At 36.7% G+C, this 18,431-nt stretch overlaps 1 protein-coding gene across 1 annotated transcript in view; it reads right to left on the reverse strand.

The window, feature by feature from the left end:
* Nucleotides 1–699: 699 nt before the first annotated feature.
* LOC105926618 (integrin alpha-M) overlaps nt 700–18,431 on the reverse strand; it is a 29,075-nt gene continuing 11,343 nt past the window's right edge. The window contains 28 exon segments of the mRNA XM_036141753.1: nt 700–1,410; nt 1,613–1,723; nt 1,804–1,917; nt 3,009–3,119; nt 4,164–4,244; nt 4,324–4,422; nt 4,518–4,587; nt 4,669–4,755; nt 4,875–4,954; nt 5,047–5,145; nt 5,232–5,373; nt 8,383–8,456; nt 8,672–8,797; nt 8,907–9,061; nt 9,134–9,276; nt 9,476–9,609; nt 9,706–9,927; nt 11,273–11,413; nt 14,481–14,617; nt 14,831–14,876; nt 14,878–14,955; nt 15,054–15,127; nt 15,304–15,454; nt 15,970–16,120; nt 16,907–17,052; nt 17,368–17,495; nt 17,623–17,737; nt 17,839–17,909. Coding sequence (XP_035997646.1) covers nt 1,300–1,410; nt 1,613–1,723; nt 1,804–1,917; nt 3,009–3,119; nt 4,164–4,244; nt 4,324–4,422; nt 4,518–4,587; nt 4,669–4,755; nt 4,875–4,954; nt 5,047–5,145; nt 5,232–5,373; nt 8,383–8,456; nt 8,672–8,797; nt 8,907–9,061; nt 9,134–9,276; nt 9,476–9,609; nt 9,706–9,927; nt 11,273–11,413; nt 14,481–14,617; nt 14,831–14,876; nt 14,878–14,955; nt 15,054–15,127; nt 15,304–15,454; nt 15,970–16,120; nt 16,907–17,052; nt 17,368–17,495; nt 17,623–17,737; nt 17,839–17,909 — 3,197 coding nt within the window. The 3' untranslated portion in view covers nt 700–1,299.

Consider the following 18,431-nt stretch of genomic DNA (forward strand, 5'->3'; position numbering starts at 1 on the left):
CTAAAGTTTAAGAGTTTTATTTAAATGAAGTATGCTGGGTGGTGAGTGATGAAGACCGGAGGTTCAGGACTGCAGAAGGTCAGGGATGTAGGTGATGGCAGGAGCTGACGGCCCGGAGAGAGAGAGTCCACACTGGCTAGATGCTGCTCGGCTAGCAGGCCTCAGGGCGGCTAGTCAGGTTAGCAGTTCTCAGGACACACCAGAGCACAGAGCAGCTTGACAGGTTAGCAGTTCTCAGGAGACACCTGGACAAAGAGCAGAGCTTCTCCAGGAATGCACAGTAGAACACAAAGACTTACTGAGGGACTGGCATGGAGTGGTGGATAGCAGAAGACGGCCCAGTGCTGAACTGAAGGCAGAGGGAGGTTTAAATAGAGCACTTCACAGGTGGAACAAGGGCCTAGATAATTAACTGGTAAATTGTTAACAGGTGTGACTGACTGCTTAGGAGGTGAAGTGAAGATGACAAAAAATAACTGATGACAATGAAAACTAACAATAAATAAAGTCAAACCTAACCCACATGAGATGAAAAAATGAAAATAACAGAAAAATGAAGTCAAACCAGAACTCAACCATGACACTTTTCCTGCATTACAGTTAAATCACAAAATTATTCACAGGACAATAAATTCTTTTTATTATTTTTACATAAAATATCAGTTTCATTTGAACAAAATCACAGTACCAGAAACACTGTTCAGTTTAATATATTATAATTTATTTCTAAACATTGCAAATATACTTCCTTTTTTCAAACATACACTTTTCTTAACCTGCAAGCAGCTTTAAGCGCTTTAATATGATGTGAAAATCATTGCCAATCACGTTCTTTTGTCCACTATGAAATCACCTGGTCAAGATAAAACACAATTTTGAACAGTTTTAAATACAGAAATTTCAAAGTGCAGAACAAACATGTAACAGTCATTTTAGGATACTATTTTGAAAGCCCCTGAAACATTACTTTGCATTTCCACGTGTTCATCATTGTGCATTACTCTCACATTCCCCTATGCTTGCTTATTTAAGGTTTTTCAGTAGCAGCTTTGAAAAAACTCGTGTATCATCAACCCTTCCCTAATATAAAGACCAACTTCCTTTTCAGCCGTAATTCTTTGTATGTTTTGTATTTTTTATTGTTCACACTTCCATGTAGCAAATAACTCAAGCAGGATCTTAAAAAATACACATTGTGTTTGGTACATTTACTAAAATTAGAAAGACATCAGATGCATTTCATAGAAACAATGATCGTTACAAATGTACTGGATGGATTTAATAGGTGACGTCTGAATTTTAGCCTTCTGCTGGTACGACTGCTTCAGCTCCTGGCCCCGCTCCTGGTCCAGCTCCTCCCTCTGCACTTTCACGAATCATGTCATTATATTTGCTCTTAAAAAATCCAGCCTGAGAGAAAAAAACCCCGGAAAGAGCATAAAATGAAAATCATGAGTGCAGCAATATCAGTAATGAAACAGATGACAGAATTAAAGTTGTGATGATTTTCAAATGCAAAATGAACTCTGTTAGTAAATACTGGTGTTGTTTTTGTAAAAAATATTTTCAACTGGAAATCTTTGAGATTTATTCGAAACTTCTGATGGCTCACCTTGTACAGAACAGCAGTAAGTAAAGCCAGAAAGGCCAACCCTCCCAGAGATCCTCCTATAATCTCTTTAGTGAAATCTGGTTTGGGAAACACTTCTATCTCAGCTTCAATCTGAAATAGGTGAAGGGCAAAGGTTTAATCTCCTAAAAGTCTTTTCTGGTACAAGCAAATTGAAAATGACGTGTCATCACCTTGCGAACCGGAGGGTCATTGTTAAAGGTTGTAGAGTAGAAGATGTACTGGTTGTTGTCGTACTCTAGACTGGCTGTACTGGTCAAGCGGAATTTGGCAGATGAAAGTCCGATCTATGAGAAAGAAAAAATACACGAGGGACGATGAGAGGTTTCTACAACTTCATCAACTTTATTTTCAGACACAAATTTTTATGCTGCTGTTCTTATACTAATAAATCCATCCAAATTGTTTCCTTTTACAATGAAGTGCATTAGGGAATTTGGCTTGATCCCAACAACAAACCTTGTGGTTGGGATCCATCAGGATTTGTATATTGGAGAATTAAAAGTTACACCAAATCTAAAACAAGTGTACAGGGTAAACATCAATGAAATGACTCAAAATCTGTGTGAAATGCTGAAAAGATGGAGAGCTCTTCCATTTGATATTTGCTATACAAATAAACTTGACTTGACTTCAGCAGTAACATGAACTGACATTTCTTATAAATAATAGAAACAGCATAAATATGTTATATCTAAATTTGACAAATTGCCATGGTTAAAGAAAACTTGGGAAACACTTCTTGAATCTGAGATGGATAACCAAATATAGAAGACAATTTTGAACTTAACATCTAGAATTTTTGTTTGTAACATAACATTTTGCATAATGTTTTTTATTTATGCATAGTATAAGGTAGGAATATCACCAAATTGTCCAGAATGTAAAGCTTATGTTGGCACAAGGTTTCATTGTTTTTGGGACTGTGATGTAATTCAAAGATTTTGGAAGCATATATGAGCAAATATTAGTACAGCAACTGGTAAATGTTTAGAAAATCCAATAATATGTTTGCTCCATCCTTGACACAACATGAACATGTGATACAAAAATGTTAGCAAGGAAGGTCATTTTGGTTAGATGGATGGGTGCTGAACCTCCCTCTATCGCTTTAAGGAAATTATTGATATATGACACTATGGCTCTGATTAGACCTGGACATTATATTGAAGGAAGTCTTCAACTTTTAGGAGCTAAATGGAATTAACCATTTGAAATATTGGAAGTGTAAAACAAAACAGATTCCAATAGACAATTCTTGTGGATATAATACGTTCCAATATGGACTATTATAATTTATTATTGGTATGTGTGGACATTTAAGGAAATATTTTACAAGCAATAGTCCATGAATCTACATCAACTTCACATCAGTTACCTGTTCTATCCATCTTGAGCTGATGTTTGCAGAGATGCTGTACGTTTGGTACGTGTTCCTTTCCATGAACCTAGAGCACCTGAACACGCTGCACCTGGCTACAGTGCAGTTCTGCGGACAACAAACTCAAAGTTACAGTATGATGTGTATTCATAAAAGCAATTCTCAAAAGTGTTCACACCCCTTTTAAAATGGCAGATTTATGTCATGTAAAATAAAAGGATTAAACTTTTTGGCCATCTGGGCCAAAGTTGTAAAATTGACTGTGTCACAAAAAAAACTACCTTCAATTGTCTATACACACTTATCTGGGAAGGGTTGTGGGGTGGAGTTGGGGGACTGCTGCATATCTCCAGAGGTCATTGGGCAACATGGAAACACAAGCAATCCTGCACAAACTATCCTCCATTTTGTAGAACAAACGTTGCTTTTTTATATTTACTCAACTGGCGTTGGATACATTGTTGTTTGAAGGATTTTTGTCGAGCTTTCCTTCATTTTTGTTTTGATGCGCAACTATGGCAACCAGTTGGTTTTATACAACCAGGAGAAGCTCATTAACATCCCAGAAGCTGAAATAATACTTCTACTACATCCCCAAAGTTGAAATGAGCTGAAAATGAGGAGCCGAGGATGCAGAGCAGGAACAAGAAGAAGAGAGAGAAGGAGGAAATTTAACCCATCTCTTCCATCAATTGTTATGGGCAATGTGAGATCTTTGGGAAACAAATTGGAGGAACTCCAAGCCTTAACGAGGACTCGGCCAGAATATCAGGAATTCAGTATTTTGTGTTTCACTGAAACATGGCTGCAGGATCATATCCCTGACTCCAGCATCTCTCTGCCAGGCTTTCTGGTAGTATTTTTAATTGAATTAAATGTTTTGCTGTGGGTGTGGTGTTGGCTTGATGATGTACCCTACTGTTGTTTTACCACACATGCCTTTAGGAAAATCAAATTTGGTTCATTCAGACAGTAACACATTGTCCAACATTTATCCAACATGTTCAGCATTTTCCAAATGTCAATTGTTTTTAAATTATCTGTCATCCAACATTATGACAACTTATATCCCAAAAGCAGCCATTTTATAAGGGTTGTGTAAACCTTTGAGAGCCACTCCTTATTAGAAGCACTCTTTTAAGACATAGTTACCAATATTTTGCTTTCTTTTATAATTTCAACAAAATCAGTGACATCAGGTTCTTCATCTTTATCCTTCACACAACCTGCAATCTGAAAACAGAGCTCTTTCATGTCAGTTTAAAATGTCTTCAGCTTTAATCAAGTAGCCATAGTTTGCAGCATTTTTCACCATAAAACCGCTTGTGTCCTCCCAGATGTCTTTATCACCGAGCTTTACAGGAACCTTGATCACCACAGTAAAATTTAGTGCTCTGATAACGTTTGCAACCTAAATGGGAAGAGACAATAATTATGTTAATGACTAAACTCAAGGCTACAATGTGTAAGATAACACTGATACAACTGAATAAAGAAATATTTTACCTTTATTTGTTGTTTAAGAGGTTTCTTCAAGTCATTTTCTCCAAATGTGAAATTATTGTAGCTGAGGGAGCTGAGCGTACATTGAAAATATTTAATAAGGCAACTTGGATTTGATTGTTTAACAATACATCATTTGTTTTAATGAACATACCTTTCAACTGTAATAAAAATGCTGTATTTGACATCAATCTCGTTCATTTTGTAGAGTTCAGTAGAAGGGATGTGCTTAATATTTCCACTGGGAGAGGAAGACAAAATTAAAAGCTTAATATTTCCACTGGGAGAGGAAGACAAAATTAAAAGCTGAAAATAAAAATTCTGCATCGAAGAGTTTTGCCTTTTCTTGATAATTTGTACCTGGTGGCATTTGCAGTCACAAAGATCCTCTTATCAAGTTTACTGTTGGTGTTGTGACCATAGGAGACAACGAATACTGCCTGAAAGGAAATGAAAGAGAAGGATCATCTGACCACCTTTTCATGATGTGTTCAATAGTGAAAAGCAGCAGCACAACAAACAACAAACTAACTGTAGAGTTGCTTTTAAATATAGGTTTGTCAACGCTGCAGTCTGTCTTTCCTCTAGTTACACCATCCTCACTGTCCAAAGAGTTACACTCAATTCTCCCCTGTAAACAAAAATGACAGAAGATCAGCTTGTTGCACCAAGCTGCTCCAAGATAAACTCGTTTCAAACTTGATCCTAGGGTCTTACTTGCAGAGATGTAAATTTCCTGTAGGACAGCCCAATTGGATATGTGAGAATGATGAGACTGTTGTATGAGTTTTCTCCTCTGTTCTCCACAAAGACAGTCACATTCAAAAGTTCATCTATGCCAACTTTAACCACCGAGGAACTGAAAGAATAACACAGATGACAAGAACATATGGATTACAGCCAAGCTCTCTCTGCAAAGAGACGTGTAAAACTGGATTGACAGTCTACACAAAAGGCTTGACTGACCGGACAATGAAAACAAATTAATAGCAGAAGCAAAAGGTTACGTACACTAAAATTAATACCTTTTTAAAACAATTGGGAATGCCTGGATAATAATGTCATGGCTTTCAGATTAAATCCCAACATTTGAATTAAACATGGGCCACACCGGAGGATGAATTTTAAGGCAACACCTCAGACACACTGCTTCCTTGTGTGACATCATGAGGAAATTTTTAAACTAGTCAAATATCAGAAAGAGTTGTAGACATCACAGGAGCCACACTTTCCACATGCCTGATGGTTCAAGGCTTAGCTGTTCAATCGACTATAAGCAAATATAAGGAGTATATGAATGTCCAGCCTTCATAGCATTCAGGTGGGGTTCTGTCTCGCAACGACATAAAGACTAACATCTGTGCAAAATAAACCCTCAAACAAAAGCAAAGGACCTTGTGAAGATGCTGGTTGAAGCTCGTTAGAGACGATCATCATCAACATTTGAACCAGTTCTATAACAACCTTGGCTAAAAGGCCACTCAGCAAAGAAGAAGCCATTGCTCCAAAAGCAACATGAAACACCAAATTACAGTTTGTGAATGCAGTCAGGGACAAAGACCTTAATTTTTGGAGAGGCGTCCTGTTGTGTGATGAAATAAATTATTTATTAGCTAAGCTGAATATTTGAATGTGTTCTATCTCAGAAAGATGGGAGGAAGTGACGTTTCATACCTACATCACGGAGTTGCTCCGAGATTCCCGTCCACAACAAACAACTTTTAGGCAAAACATCTGCAGTTCTATGCATTTTGATGACATCTCTAGCGAAAAGTATACATAATATAGTTATAATATTTGTTCAGGGGAAGTAGACAATCTTTGCTTTATTAGTTCCCCGAAGGGTTCAGTGTCACGTGTTCTACCTCGTGTAGGCCGACTAAAAGCAGAATGTGTTCCAATTACTCTCAAACCATCCGCTGTACTTATAGAGGGAAATGCAGCATTTAAAGACAAGATGTAAAATTCTTAACATTTTGATGACATTTCGAGCAATAGTAAGCATAACATTCTCATATTATTATTTCAGAAAGTGTACATAATATCTATATAGTGGTTTTCCTAACCACTAACCCATTTGCTGTTTATCTCTCTTTGTAGGTGTAGAAGCAGACTCCGAAGACATTATATCGGTCTCTCCTTTTCCTTTCCTCTTTCTCTTTTAACTTTACTCCTTTTTTCTCTCTTCTACCTTCTTGTTTCTCAGTGTCCATTTAACATGAAGTATTCTCTGCATAGATTATAATAAAGCTTTTTGCATATATAAATCAAGTGGAGCACTATGGCGAAAGCAGTAAGGCTCCGCTTGTGAAAGTAAAATCTGTTGGGCTCTTTTTAGCATTAAGATAACAGTTCTTATTGCCGCATTGCCAGACATGACACAAAAGAAAGAAAGAAAAAAAAAGATAGCAGCCTCCATTGAAACAGCAAATGTGTTAGGGGCTAGTGTTAAGAAAACCACAAAAGAAATATTATCTACACTTTCTGAAAAAATAACATGCAAATATTATACATTATTCTGCTGGAAATGTCATCAAAATGTAACACATTTCAAATCCTGTGTTTAAATATTCCATTTCCGTCAATGGGTTCCGAGTAATTGGAACACTGCCTGCTTTTAGACAGCCTACACGCAGTAGAACACGTGACACTGAAACTTTCGGCAGAACTAAGGAAAGGTTGTCTCTCCTTCCCTGAATGACGATCATAAATATATCATGCAAACATTTCACTATACATGTCATCAAAATACATATAACTGCAGATGTTTTGCTTAAAAGTTGTTTGTTGTGGACCGGAATCTCGGAGCAACTCGGTGACGTGGATAGGAAAAGTCACTTCCTTCGGTCTGTCTGAGGCACAACGCATTAAAATATTCGGCTAAACCAATGAATGAAAGATTGTCTACCTTCACTGGAAGAAGATTCTGAAAATAATATACATACTTCTCGCTAGAAAGTATGTATATTATACAGACATATTAAAATGCATGTTAACCCAATTATTTTGCTTAAATTTTTAATGTAGGCTTGGTTGCTATAATATTCTACAAGGGGTCCCTCGCACATCAAATAATGACAAAAAGGGGATACCCCGTGCGTCAACTTGTGACTCTGAGCAAACATGACCAAGCGTCAATATATGACGAGTAGAGAGTGAGACTGTTTAGGTTTCCTGCAGGAGGGGCTTGTGTTTTTTACGAACTAGATAGCATCCTCAGGAAATAATATTTTGTGAAAGGATTGTCGCAACATCTCAAGACATCAAGCTTGGGAACAGGTGGAAAATTCCCGTACCTTTACCACTAAATGGGTTGTAAAGTAAGCGAAACAAAGTTAAGGTTTTGAAGAGGCCACCAGAAAGCCCTGATTTGAATCTGATTAAATTAGGGCAGAAAATGTGTTTTTAAACAAGATGGGCTTCAAAACTGACTCAGTAAGACCATTTCCATCAGGTGGAATGGGCCAAAACTCCAGCAAACTGTTATGAGAAGCTTAGAGAAGAAAAGTCCAAAGTGTTTAACCCAAGTCAGAAAATTTAAAAGCAATTCTCGGAAATAATACGGAAATGTATTTAAACCTCTAGATTAAAAAAACAATTTATTTAACTATTTTGGCATTCAGTAAATAGAAATAAGGTAATCCCACCTTATCTAAAACAAGAAAAACAGAGTTTGATTTAATGTGCAAAAGTGAGAGAAAAACATTTTAGACATGCATTTTTATAGTGTGTGTAAATACCTGGTTTATTAGATTTTTAATAGCTCCTGATTTTGCCTAAAATATGTAGTCATGTAGTTTTTGCAGATATAATATGTAAAAGCTCACCACACACATCTAGGCATTACTTGCAGATGCTAGCCCTTTACCTGGTAAAGTTGAAATCCACCTTCAAGTCATCAACACACTCTTCATCTTTTCCACAGCTGATTTCAAACCCGATCTGTGGATGACAAACTATTAAGCACATCTGCTAAGACATAAATTAATTATTAATATTTAGGATTATATTACTTTTAGAAATAGCTTGGTAATATAAATGTTTTTGTGTGACAGAAGTCATAGCAGTAACCATGAAAGCAACTGAAAAGTAATTCTAAAGTTGAAGCTGAGCAAAGATCCTGCTGTTCAGGTAAAGGAGGTTTACAGGTTACTCACAGAATGAAAACTTGTGGTTTGAACCTTTGGAGAGAGACTTGGTCTAAGATTTGTGCCAGAAGGCAAACCACCAAAAGTGAATCTAAGCTCATTACTGAGTGGGTTGAGAGCATCATCTGGACAAGCCTGCAGGAGGATGGAGATGTTAGGAAGAAGTTCGACATTTAATGAAAAAGGTTTTTTGTGATGGTGAATCTCATACAGTTGCATAAGTAATGGTTGTATTAGGATTTACCTCAATGATGAAGTCTACATTGTGACATGTTTCATTGTTTAACTGGAGAGTAAGAGAACCAGTCTTTTCTCTCACGTTTTTGCTGATCCAAGCCCGGTTGTTTGGTATCTTACGGTTTGCGTCCAATATTAAAGTGAAATTCACCTGTGCTTGAGCTGAAAGATGTGTTTTGTTTAGTGAAAGTTCTTAAATCAAAGGATAAATAATGAAAAACTAAAGGCAGGTACCTTCATTGATGGCAGACAATTTGCTCATAGTAAAGCAGATGTTAGCCTTGCTTGCCAGTGGTATCGAGCAGTTTACGTTTTGTGTTGGGATTTGTGCTGGGTTGAACGACACAGTGGCAGTCATCGTTACTACTGGTCTGGATCTGAAAAAATAACACAGCAAAGTTAGAAAAGTTAGTTTTCTAACTGTTTGCTTGTTTTGCTTGTAAAGCAAGAAAAACACTCAACATTGTCTCTAAGTAACTTACTAATATTTTATTCTAAAAAAACATGTTTAGGTTACAAATAAAGAAGAATTAGGAAAAGACATATGTGTAAATAATTAAGCAAAGCTGGACTTGCCTGAGCAAGACCACTTTTCCCTTTGAACCCACAGCTAAGTCAGGAAGTCCGTCACCACTCTGGTCATAAGACGACTGACTGATTGAGATGCCAAATAACTTCAGCCCTGATTGGATTTCTGAGGCAGCGATCCTCTGTGCAACAAGAAACATCTTGGTTTCTCAAATTGCAAAATAAAAAGGTTCAACTCAGCAAAAAAAAAAAAAAAAATGCAACAGAAAATGGTTCACCTGTGAGTAAGTAGGATTTATTTTTCTTCCTCCTTCTCCTCGAAAAATGTAGATGCTGCCTTGACCGTCATTCTCCAGAGGGGCTCCTACGGCCAAATCGTTGAATGTGTCTGCATTTATGTCAGGGAGAACAGCAAGAGACGAGCCAAACCTCCCTCTGTCAGACACAACCCCTCGTAGCACTACTATACTTGCTGGGGTGTCAAAATGACAGAGCACATTCTAGGGAAGAGTGAGGAAAAGGAAAAACTCAGCTGTTTTTATTAAAGCTGAACAGGAGACAACATGGTTAAATAAATAAAGTTAAAATATGTGACATTTATGCGGATCACAACATTTCAATTTCTTGCTTAGAGCACATTGTTGGCATTCGAGGAACTGTCCCTTACTGTTTGCGGTCCTACCTGACTGAAAGGACTTTATGTGTCAGTTTAGGAGATTTCAAATCTTGCTCTGCTTCCGTTTCCTGTGGGGTTTCAAAAGGCTCAGTTCTTGGGCCTCTGCGTTTTCCATAAGACTACGTCCTTGCCCTGAGCTCTATTTTCAGGAAGCACCTTTGTGCCTTCCATCTTTATGCTGATGACTGCCAGTTTTATACTCCCCTGAAACACGAGGGGACCTACTCTGCACAATCACTATTTCAGAGCCTTGAGGAAGTAAGAGCCTGCATGACTCTTAACTTCCGTTATTTTAATGACAACAAAACTGAGGTTTTGTCCAGTTAGTCTTCATCTATAGAGTTTGGCCCTCTGTATGAGGATATAAAACCCATTATAACCAATCTTGGCGTAAAAATGGACAGAGATTTTAATCTTGACATGCAGATCAGTTCAGAGGTGAAATCCAGTTTTTACCAACTGAGTCAGCTAGCAAAGATGACGCATATTATCTTTAAACAGGACTTTGAAAATTTAATCCATGCTTTTATCATAACATCATGCCTACAATTCCTACAACTGCATGCATTATTGTGTCTCACAGACATCCTTGTCTCGTCTTTAGCTGGTGCAGAGTGCAGAGTACTTTTGTGTACCAGAGTTTTAACTGGTACACAAAAGAGAGAGCACATAACTCCTGTTGTAGTTGTATTTGTTTTTAAATCTTTAAATGTCTGGCCCCACCATTCCTCTCTAAGGCTTCTGCAAGTGCAGTGCCCTTTCCTCTCACTTATGTCAGTGGAACAGCCGGGGACATGGTGGAAGCTCAGAGGGGACAAAGCTTTTTCTGTGGTAGCTCCCAGGCTTTTAAACTTGCTGTTACACATCAGGCAAGCCTCTTCACTGTCCATTTTTAAATCTGCTCTAAAAACCCAAAGTTTCTCTTTCGTTTTGAGATAGCATGACAGAGCTCACCTTATTCATTTTATTCAAGTTTTTTTATTCAACATCTATTAGGTGTTTTATGCTATGTTTTAAGTTGCTTAAATATTTTTTACATTGCATTTTACTCTAGTTGCTTGTAACTTCATTTATGTGTTTATCATGTATGGTGTACACATCTTCTCAGCACTTTGGTCAAATGTGCTACTTTAAAGTGCTTATAAATAAAGTTAGCTTGGCTTGGCTACCTCATGACTTAATTCACAGACATAAACTCGTCCCTCTCCGTCATGGTCCGTGTACATCGGAGAAGATATCAGGATTAGATCAATCCTTTTATCAGAATCCACACCCATGGCACAAACCTCCGCCCCAAAATATTCACCAGTCTGGAAAAAAATATATACGTTATCATCAGAAATCCTCAATTTCTTTTAAAACTGCAAGCCTTAGTTGTAAAGAGATGGTTAGGTTATATGTTAAGACCAGATATTTAACATGCACAGCATGAAAAGACACATTAACATATTTAATCTCCATCTAACAAGAAATAAGAATAGATTTTACAAATTCAGAAGTTTATATACATTGAGATCACCATGTATCACCATGGATCACCATAAATTTAAACAATTTAGGAAAGCCCAGATTATGATGTCTTGCGTAACATTCATTTATTAGGTTTAACAGAATTTCCTCGCAACCATATCCTATCTGACCATTTTTAAATAATCTTCGAGTTCATTTCAGCTGAGTTCTCCACCCCCAAAAGAAGGTTTCGTAAAAGTAGATCTTTATCAGATAATTCTTTATCAAACTTTAAAGAGTCTGTACCCCTTTTAATATCCCCAGTATCAGAGAAATGCCCTGCAGATGGCAGCAATGTTGTTTCTTCTCATTCACAAATAGACGCTTTTGTTGACAGTGTCACTTCCTCGTTGCGTTTTGCGTTGTTTTGCACAATGTAGCTCACCAAGAAGGTGATTATTCACAGGAAGCTGGCTCACTGGTTTAATTCAGAGCTGCCTTCCTTGAAGCACAATGTTAGGAAATTGGAGAGAAAATGGCATTCTACACACCAAGAGGAATCCTACTTAATCTGGAAAGACAGTCTACTGTTGTATAAAATTACCTTTTACAGAGTTAGAGCAGCATATTTTTCATCACTTTTAGAGGAGAATAAAAATAATCGTAGATTTCTCTTCAGTACAGTTCCCAAACTGATCCAGAATCATAGCTCTGTTGATCCATCCATTCCCTTAACTCTCAGCAGTAATGACTTTATGGCATTCTTCATAAATAAAATTTATTCCATTAAAAATAAAATAATTGGCATCCTCCCAAACATGATTACCTCGTCCTCAGTAAGTGAGGCAGTGTTGGAGAACCTGATCTTGTTTGAACTATTTAGAAGCAGTAGAGCTTTTTGAGCTATTTAAAATTTTAGCCACATCTAAACCTTCTACTTGTATGTTAGACCCAATCTCAACCAAGGTATTTAAGGAGGTATTCCGTTTTATTAATGTCCCCATTTTAGACATGATTAATATATCCTTAGTGAAAGGATATGTACCACAAGCTTTTAAAGTAGCTGTTATTAAACCTTTACTTAAGAAACCTTCTCTTGATCAAGATGACATAATAAATTACACATCTATATCTAATCTTCTTTTCCTATCTAAAATTCTTGAAAAAGTAGTTGCTAATCAAGAATGTGAACACTTACAAAGTAATGACCTATTTGAAGAGTTTGAGTCAGGCTTCAGAGCTCATCATCAGAAACAGCTCTGGTGAAAGTCACTAATGATATTCTTATGGCCTCAGATAATGGACTTGTGCCTGTACTTGTCCAGTTAGATCTCGGTGCTGCATTTTACATAATTGGTCACAATGGCATTTCTGGATGACTTTAAATGTCCTGCTTCTAAATTCTGACAAGACAGAACTTGTAATCTTTGGACCAGAGTCCTCAAGAAATAAACTTAAGTCACTTAATCTGGATGGCATTAAATTGGCCTCTCGGAATAAAGTAAAAAATCTTGGTGTTATTTTGGACCAAGTCATGTAATTCAAATCCCATATTAAACAGGTATCCAGGGTTTACTTTTTTCACCTCCGCAATATTACCAAAATTACAAATATTCTGTCCAGGGGAGATAATGAAAAACTAGTCCATGCATTTGTTACATCCAGGCTGGACTATTTTGATTCTTTACTATCAGAAAGTCCGCAAAATGCAGTTCAAAGCCTTCAGCTGATCCAAAATGCTGCAGCAAGAGTTCTGATGAAAATCAACAAGAGGGATCATATTTCTCCAATTTTAGCTTCCCTTCATTCCTTCCTGTTGAATCAAGAATAGAATTTAAAATTCTTCTTCTAACGTATAAAGCCCTTAATATTCAAGGTCCATCATATATCAGAGCTCTGATTACCCCGTATGTTCCTAACAGAGCACTTCGCTCTCAGACTGCAGGTCTGCTGGTGGTTCCTAGAGTCTCTAAAAGTAGAATGGGAGGCAGATCCTTTAGCTATCAGGCTCCTCTCCTGTGGAACCAACTCCCAGTTTTGGTCCGTGAGGCAGACACCCTGTCTACTTTTAAGACATCTGAAACAACTGTTAATTTTTCAGCAACATAAAGTGGTTTGACATCACTTTTGTTTTTTATGTGTTTAACAAAATCTATAAACTAATGGTCTAAAGGAACTAGAGAGAGACCAATAACTCAATATTATCTCCTTTGTTTTCTATCTACAGTATAATCTGACCCAATCTGTATAATATGATTGAACTTGACTTTGTAAAGTGCCTTGAGATGACATGTTTCATGATTTGGCGCTATATAAATAAAATTGAATTGAATTGAATTGAATAGAGAGGCACTGAAAGAATAAATGTCCCCAGAAAACTTTCATTTTCGACAAAGCTTCTAGTTAGAGTGGCTCAGGTTACCCTGAGCTACCTCTGTAGTTATGCTGCTATAGGCTTAGGCTGCTGGATGACATCAGGTCTATTTATCTCACTCTGCTGAGTTCTCCTACTGTTCTCCAACTTGAATTCCTGAATCAATGTGTGCTTCTGTGCATTTTTTGTGTCTCTTATTGTGTCTCTGCTCGGTCTTCTCTAACTCCCAGTCGGTCGAGGCAGATGAGCGTTCACACTCAGCCAGGTTCTGCTGGAGATTTTTCCTTCCCGTTAATAGGGGAGTTTTCCTCTCCACTGTCGCACTTTACAAACTAGATGCCATTATTGTGAAAGAGAATTCTGTTGAAATCATCCAGGAAGTTAAATCTATGGCATTAATGGGTCTTTTAAAGAGCCAATGACTCTAAATATTCCAGCAAAGTGGTCACAGAGTGGCTTAAAGACCCACAGCAAATTTGAGGGTAGAGATAAAAAGTTGTGTGCGAGCAAAACTTATTCAGTATCTGTAAACAGGCGGTTTTAAAGGTACCTACCTGTGGTTGATAGGGGTGGATTTCCTGTCTCTTTATATTATTGAAAACAGTCCATACAACTCCTGTGTGTTCATATCTTGGAGCACCAATAATTGTCAGTGGGCTGTAAGTGGTACTGGCAACAGCCATGGAATAACCTGGAGGTGAATGGTTTGATAGTCAAAGTCATTAGTAAAAATAGTCTTCTGAAATGCTGAGACATCCTGAAGATTTGTTAAGTCGTTAAACAGACTGAAGTAATAATAAAATAAGATTGCAACCCTCTGGGTTAAAGAACTTCTCTGTAGAAAAAATTTAATTGTGCAGTTACACAAGAAGTCCGCTGTTGCTGTTTTTAGTCCTATTCCTACCAAGGTAACTGTCAGCCTCAATGGATGTTGGCTGAAATGATTCTTTGATTGAGGCAGTATCTAAGTGAATATTTCCTGTAGCCTCCTCTCCATGTGTTAGCACCAACCATAGCCATCTGAATATCCTGTAATGCAAGAACAGAGCACACCTTTCCTCTTAAAAACAGTTTGTAACGCTGTAAAACCGTCCTACTCAGAACCATTCACAGCAACAAATTTTTACCCCAGACACATAAACTGCTCTGAAGCCTTCTTGGGACATTTCTTCTTTCAGTGACTCTCCACCAGTTTGAGATCCTGTAGAGGCAAAACAAAGGAGATAATTTATTGAGTTATTGGGCTCTCTCTAGTTCCTTTAGACCATGGATTTATAGACTTTGTTTAACACAGAAAAAAACAAAAGTGATGTCAAAACCACTTTACGTTGCTGAAAAATTAGCAGTTATTTCAGATATGAAATAATACATTTGTACCTTCAATTGAAAAAATTTTGTCCTGCAAGCTTTCCCGTATTTTGTCAAGAGCGGCAAAATTTTCCACTTTAAACATAAAACTTTCAGCGGGTTGAGATGCAATCGTTCTGAGCTCTTGTGTTGCACTGGGTGTCGAGAATGCATTTCCCACCTGGAGGTGAAAATGGCACAAGATGAAGTATACAGCAGTTGTTCTTTTCAAAGCAGCAGCCATGATTATCTTCATCTAAATTTTCTCTTACTGTTCTTGAGGGAAAATCAGTCACACAATCCCAAGGTACTGTTTAACTTTATGTTACATACAATACAAGATCTATTTCAATAAAATTTAAAAAGTTTAAATAAACGAACACTGGAGATGGGCACCAGCAACCCCCGCGACCTCATGAGGGATTAAGTGGGTCAGAAAATGGATGGATGGATGGATGGATGGCTCAAATAAATATTTAAATTTATGGTTTTATGTTAGAGTTTATATCAAAATCTTATCTTATAACTTCTTTGACAAATGCAGTTTACCACTGAGAATTTAACAATACAGTTAATATCTAATAACAAATCTACTACAGCTTTTTGAATTGTGAAAAAGCAGTGATTTATTCTACAAAAAACAACAGACATAAATGTTTACGTGCAGTTGGAAAAGAGTTATCAATTGCAGCTCACCCCAATAGCAAATCGAACAATCTGTTTTGAATCAGCTAACCGTGTTACTGCTGGTAAATCCCCGCTATCTTGAGACAGACCGTCTGTGATAACGATCAAAATCTTTTTCACATTTGACCTGGAACCTCTCTGAGGCGAGAAAACGTCCTCCCTGTCAGAAAAAGAAATTATTTCTAATAATTTTTGTTACCTTCCCTCAAAATAGAAATCTGGTAATATGCCTGAAATAATAATAATAATAATAATAATAATAATAATAATAATAATAATAATAATAATAATGTACTGCATGTGAAACATAAATGGTATTTATAGGTAATGCACAGATGATTTAACTGAAAAAAAAATACAAACAGCAACATGTTTCCAAGACAAAAAAGACAATAAATTTCTTTTTCAGGGCATTAAGAAATCTTAATCATCTTAAAATACTGTCATGCATTTTAAATTGCATAGATTTAATTTAAAATCATTATTCATCTCCTTATTTTATTAAGTGGTTCTACTTGATTTGTTTGGATTTTTCAACATTTGGGTTATAATCAAACAGACAAAAGAAAATACAAATTTTCTGTATAATTTTGTAAATTGCATAGATTTAATCTTTATTTCTATCCATTATTAGGTGGTTCTTCATGATTTGTTTTCATTATTCATCCTTTGTGCTATCATCAAACATACAAACAAAAATACTAATTATTCTGTCTATTTCAAAGACAGTTGTATTTCATATAAATAAACTGAGGAACAAATAATCTAAAGGACAGTAGAAACCTTTGGATATAAGAGTTAGTCTGAACTCTTATGGACTTACTTTGATAACTACCTTTGGCTTCTTTAAACAGAAAAAACAGTATTGTGAACAACTTTATAATCAGTTTTAGTTTTTAGTTTCATTTAAGCTTTCACTATACACTAACATATCAGAAATACTTACACCACTCTTCTGATGCCAGCAGCTGTGTATGTTAGGTATCTTTTTTGAATGATCTTGTCAATTTGAGATTCCCAGTTCTGAGCTTTTGAAAAAGTATTAAAGTAGTAATGCGTTGTTGTATCATAGGAATACTGGGTAATGGCAAACTGCAAAAATGAGCAAAATGGACATTAAGTTAAAATTATGTTTAGTAACCACAGAATAACAAAGGTAAATCTGGAAGGAAATTAAACAGGATCCACACTTTAGCAGAACAACACAAAAGATGCTTTTAATTCCAAAAGCATTGATAAATGTTTTCATTCCCACGTGGCATATTGGGATCCTTTTCAAAAACTGTCCCACATTTCCCTTTGGATGTTCAACGGCCTGTTAGTTATGTCCAACAGTAACCACCTTTATTTGAAAAAAACATACCAAATTGTCTGCTCCTTTAATTGTAAAGCCAATGATCATCTCACCTGTGTATCTTTCTCCAGGAACGACCTGATAAGATTTTTCACAAACGATTTCATAGTGATAAATTGATCTGCAGATACACTGCCAGAGCCATCCAACAGAAATGCAATGTCAGCTTGGATTGGACATTCTGAAAAAAAGAAAGAAAAACCAGAAAGAGATCAAGACACAGGTAAAGGTTAACCTGTAGTTTACTGTGGAGTGGGGTTGGAGGGTGGGTGGGGTCTGGAAGAGGGTCACATGTTTACTGAACCTACCTTCAATGGCAGATATGTAAGACTTTCCAAGGATATTCTGTTTATCCATCTCAAAGCACAAACCGTTGTACAAGGTGATACTTTTGCAGTCTCTGGGAATAGTTGGACCACAGACCTGAAAAATGTTTGATTAATTGTTTGATTATTTGATCATCCTTTTAACTTTAAATTTTCACATAGCTTATATTCTTTATTTTTGTTGGGTCTTCATCTCACCATGGTCTTTTGTGTTGACGGGTCATTTGCCATCGCTAAACCAAGGGACATGTTGACGGCAGCATTTTTCTCTGTGAAAAGAAACACTTGTGGTGGAAAGCTATCGCTCATCAAACATGGTTTCTATATAATGCAGTATTATTAGGCTGTATAGCTGTTATCTCCCATAACTAAAGCTGTTATACTACTAGTTGGACTGATCGTTGCTGCCATAGGATGATGGCTTTGTTGCTTTTCCTCTTACCAATTGGCAACAAGATCTAAAAAATAAAAATAAAAACTGACCTTTGATACATGGTTACAAAGAATTGTTTGAACCTTACAGATTAAATCTTTTATTTCAGCTTTTTTGCAACACGTTTCAAATCATCAAAAAAATGTTGATATCATTTGCCAAAGATAACCTGGGAAATAAGAAAATGCAACTATTTCCTGGTAAACCAAATAACTGGTTGTTTGACTCTTGGCAGCAACAGCTGCCATCAAACTTTAGTGATAACTGGTAATAAGTCTTTTACATCCCTGGAGGGATTTTTTTTCACTACTCTGAATTAATCGCTTTATTTCAGCCAAACTGGACGTGGTCACAGTCA

Source organism: Fundulus heteroclitus, chromosome 10 (genome assembly GCF_011125445.2).
Source record: "Fundulus heteroclitus isolate FHET01 chromosome 10, MU-UCD_Fhet_4.1, whole genome shotgun sequence".
Taxonomy (NCBI): Eukaryota; Metazoa; Chordata; class Actinopteri; order Cyprinodontiformes; family Fundulidae; genus Fundulus; species Fundulus heteroclitus.